The 4,299-nt window shown below is 39.4% G+C and overlaps 1 protein-coding gene and 1 non-coding gene across 2 annotated transcripts in view; one reads left to right on the forward strand and one right to left on the reverse strand.

Annotated features, from left to right (window-relative positions):
• Positions 1 to 239: 239 nt before the first annotated feature.
• On the reverse strand, positions 240 to 311 carry trnae-cuc (transfer RNA glutamic acid (anticodon CUC)). The gene has a single exon. It is a non-coding gene; the product is annotated as a tRNA-Glu (tRNA).
• A 437-nt stretch (positions 312 to 748) lies between these two features.
• The window catches only part of gga3b (golgi associated, gamma adaptin ear containing, ARF binding protein 3b), a 13,724-nt gene continuing 10,173 nt past the window's right edge, over positions 749 to 4,299 (forward strand). The window contains exons 1-5 of the mRNA XM_053684788.1: positions 749 to 904; positions 2,420 to 2,504; positions 2,666 to 2,741; positions 2,855 to 2,953; positions 4,156 to 4,279. Coding sequence (XP_053540763.1) covers positions 865 to 904; positions 2,420 to 2,504; positions 2,666 to 2,741; positions 2,855 to 2,953; positions 4,156 to 4,279 — 424 coding nt within the window. The 5' untranslated portion in view covers positions 749 to 864. The remainder of the gene's footprint in view (positions 905 to 2,419; positions 2,505 to 2,665; positions 2,742 to 2,854; positions 2,954 to 4,155; positions 4,280 to 4,299) is intronic.

The following is a 4,299-nucleotide window of genomic DNA, read 5'->3' on the forward strand; positions in this document are numbered from 1 at the left end:
TGTCCCAACTTTTTTGGAATTGGGGTTGTACGATAATTGTTTATTTGTTGAATTTAAAAAAATAAATAAAAATGTCTATGTCCTTAATGAAATCGTTGTGTGAGCTATTTAAGATCTTACTTTTTATGTAATGTACTTTTGCAAAAATGTTGATATCATTTTGATACTAAAACAAAATGAAACCTCAAATCTTATAAATATAAAATATTTATCTACAAATATAAACATAAAAAGCTGAGTTCCCTGACCGGGAATCGAACCCGGGCCGCGGCGGTGAGAGCGCCGAATCCTAACCACTAGACCACCAGGGAGGCGTTAAATGGATATAGGATTCTGGCATGGGGTTTCATTTTGTTTTAGTATCAAAATGATACCAAATTTTTTTTTGCAAAGGTACATTCCATGAAAAGTAAGATCTTAAATAGCTCACACAAAGGTTTCATTAAGGACATAGACCTTTTTTTTAATTCAACAAATAAACAATTATCGTACAACCTCAATTCCAAAAAAGTTGGGATCATGTGTAAAATGTAAATAAAAACAGAATGTAAAGATTTGCAAATCTCATAAGCCCATATGTTATTCACAATTAAACTGAGTACATGTACCATTTCAAGAAGAAAATAAGGTCATTGTGAATTTCAAAAAAGTTGGGACGGGGGCAATAAAAGGCTGGAGAAGAAATTAAGTAGAGGAAGTCAGTGATGCTGTAGGGCACAGTAGCCGGACAATGATGCGCATGCGTGAGAATGGCGCGCATGCGCAGTGTAGTGCAGTGGGGGGGACGTTATCTCGGGAAGTGACAGTCCTTTCTCTCTGGATGTGGAGGATTAAAATGAAATGTGGATGATATTATGAAGCGAGATGGCGTACCAGGAAGGAGAGACGCTCGAATCGTGGCTTAGTAAGTTTCATTTCACACACCGGGTTTGATTTAAGAGATGAAATTGGTTTATGTTTACCGTTTCTTCCGCTGTGTGTGTGTGTGTGTGTGTGTGTGTGTGTGTTGTGTCGCGGTTTGATTGCGTAAACGCATACCTGGTCAGATTAAAGATTAAAGCCGCACTAATAAACATCAGGTGTGTTTCTGAGAACAGAAGCTGCTGCTGCTCTTCATCATCTCATATGCTTAAACCGATTTGGCAGAGAAGTGAGAAAGAGATTAGTTTTAATGGGCCATGATCTGGGTTTAATGACATCTGAGTGAATCAATAGATGGGTGGATGACTACATCTCACACAGCATTACATGAGCACCATAATACACACGTACATCCTATATTCATGCATAATTAAACAATTAACATCAATTGTGCAGTGCATTATGGGACAGCACATCACAGGCGTGTAATGATGGACATTAAATCATGGTAAATCACTCTTTATAACTGTAGACTTGTTAGCTATAACAGAAAGTGTGTTATTGTTCTGCAGGATGAGACTCAGTGTCTGCAACCAGACCCTAAGAGTGTGTATTCTGCACATCAACAATGTGAAGGGATCCATTTCAGCTCTCTGAGCAAGATTTCAAGCTTAATTGTTAGCACACTAATAATAATAATAATGATGATGATGACACTGATGATTATGATGATGATACACTTTCCTGTAGTGCCTCAGAACATTTAGTGCTCATGACTAAATAAATTACAGACAAATGAATGCATTATGACCAAATGACTAAATCAGTGGACTGAATGAATCAATGAAACTGAACGAATGAATAATTGAACAACCAATTATTGAAAGAATGAATGAAGGGTTGGATGATCAAATACGCAAACAACTGAATGGCTGAACAAATGAATTGAAGACAGAATGACCGAAGAATAACGTAACGATCGAATAAACAAATGACTGAATCAACGAACTACTGATGACAAATTACTCATTAAATAAACTAAACTAATGAATGAGTGAATGAAGGCCTGAACAAATGAATGGCTGAATAAAAAAAGTGACGGAATGAACAAATGACTGAATGAACAAACAAGACCAAATGAATCAAAAAATGAATGAATGAATCGAGAGACGAATGAATGAATCAGCAAATTACTGATTCAGGATGAACAACTAACTGAATACATCGGTGAAATTGAACTCCTGAAATAATGATGAATGAGTGAATTAATGAACGAGTTAATGAACTGCTTTGCTGGATGAATGAATGAATGAATGTATGATGCACTTACTTATAAATGGTAATTTATATGAACAAATGGACGGATGAATCAAATTAACGAGTCGGTGGACTGACTGATTGTTTATGAGTGACTGAATGAACAGAAAATCAATCAAGTGACTACATTTATGAATGAATGAATGAATGAATGGTTGAATTCGAATGTGTTGTGGCAGTGAGTGACGTCGTGGTAAATTTGGTTCTAATCTGAATGTAAACGTTTTCTCATATTTTACAGACAAAGCCACTCACCCGACTAACAGGCAGGAGGACTGGGAGTACATCATCGGCTTCTGTGACCAGATCAACAAGGAACTGGAAGGGTGAGTGTCAGTAATCCGCACAGGAAACAGGAAGTATAACAGCATCTGGTGCAGCAGCATACAGTAAACTCCTCATATCAGTTATTTCTTACTTTTAGTGCTATTATTCTTCATGTAGAAGCTATATATGTGTGTGTGTGTGTGTGTGTGTGTGTGTGTAGTCCACAGATCGCTGTACCGCTTCTTGTTCACAAAATCCACTCGCCTCAGGAATGGGAGGCTCTCCAGGCGTTAACTGTGAGTGATCACACAACCCACACACACACACACACACACACACACACACACACACACACACACATACGCTTAGACACAGAGCACTGGTCGGACGTGTTGTTTGTCTCCTGCAGGTGTTGGAGGCCTGCATGAAGAACTGTGGGAGACGGTTTCACAACGAAGTGGCCAAATACAGGTTTTTAAACGAGCTCATCAAAGTGGTTTCCCCCAAGGTGAGGACGCTTACTACATCTACAGCGAGCCCAAGACCGTCCCATACTGTTCTAGACTATTTATTTCCCCCATTTACATACAGTAACTTTTTAAGGATGGTCTGTGTGAGTTTGCTGATCGAGTTAGGAGTGATGTATGTGTTGTGCACCAAGAAAAACACAAGATGAGTGGATTGTAGTAGACAAAGTACAGAGCCAAAGTGGCTACTGTTGACGACAGTAAAAGCTCTACTGCCTATATCTGATATGCATGTAGCGCCTGACCTTCTGTAGTGCAGTTTTGCCTCAAATCAAACACTAAATGGCAAAGACACATTACCATGCAGCTCTTTCTCTGATTCAGAGAGTCTGCAACATTTAAACCATGGCACTGTCTTGTGGCACTCTTCTGAGCAGATTTACTTCTGCATTCAACTTGCATTGGATTTGGGATTTTTATCTCCCAGTTTGAAAGTGCATCGTTTTCGACAGTTTCTTCAAGCTACAAATTGGGGAAAAACACAGACGCCACCAAGCTCGTTTCTAGTTAACAAACAGCTCCTGAGTGATGTATATTTTCCTCCTCACAACAATGAACTATATAATGACACCATTCTATCAGTGACATCAAATATGTCTGAACGTTGACTGAGCGAAAGCAAAAACACGTGTATACATCATTCTCTCTGATACCGAGGGAGACCGTGTCGATTTGATGTCACGTGAGAGGCCTCCTCTAATCCCTCAGTAGGAATTCTGAATTAAGGGGGTGTTTTCTTTGTGTTATTTTTCTAGTCAGAGTTCAGGAATGACCTGCTCTGACCTGTTTTCTTAGATATTCCTCACTTAGATTAGATTAGATTAGGTTAGATTAAAAAACAAATTTCATCCTGGTATTAGCGGTACACTGTATCTCACTGAATCTCCCACTAAAGACAAAGAGACGTGCGCAATCTGAGACGACGCCATTGATCTTGTCTCCATTACTGATAACCAAAAGCTTGAGGGAGCATCACATTGAACTCTTTCTCTATCTGCCAGTTAAGATGATATGTGAAGGTACCGAATGGTCTACATCCTCTAATGAATGACTGAAGACATGCGGCTTTTATCTTGTGTAGATGTAAAGGCCATATCTCTCTCTCTCTCTCTCTCTCTCTCTCTCTCTCTCTCTCTCTCTCTCTCTCTGTCTCTCTCTCTCTCTCCCCCTCTCTACATTTCAGTACATGGGAGAAAGTGTCTCTGAGAGGGTGAAGACTAAGATTATTGAAATGCTGTACAGCTGGACTGTAGCGTTCCCTAATGAGGCCAAAATGAGCGAAGCCTACCAAACACTGAGGAGACAAGGTGATTGCAGCCGACACCTA

This window comes from Ictalurus punctatus, chromosome 12, assembly GCF_001660625.3.
Source record: "Ictalurus punctatus breed USDA103 chromosome 12, Coco_2.0, whole genome shotgun sequence".
Lineage (NCBI taxonomy): Eukaryota > Metazoa > Chordata > Actinopteri > Siluriformes > Ictaluridae > Ictalurus > Ictalurus punctatus.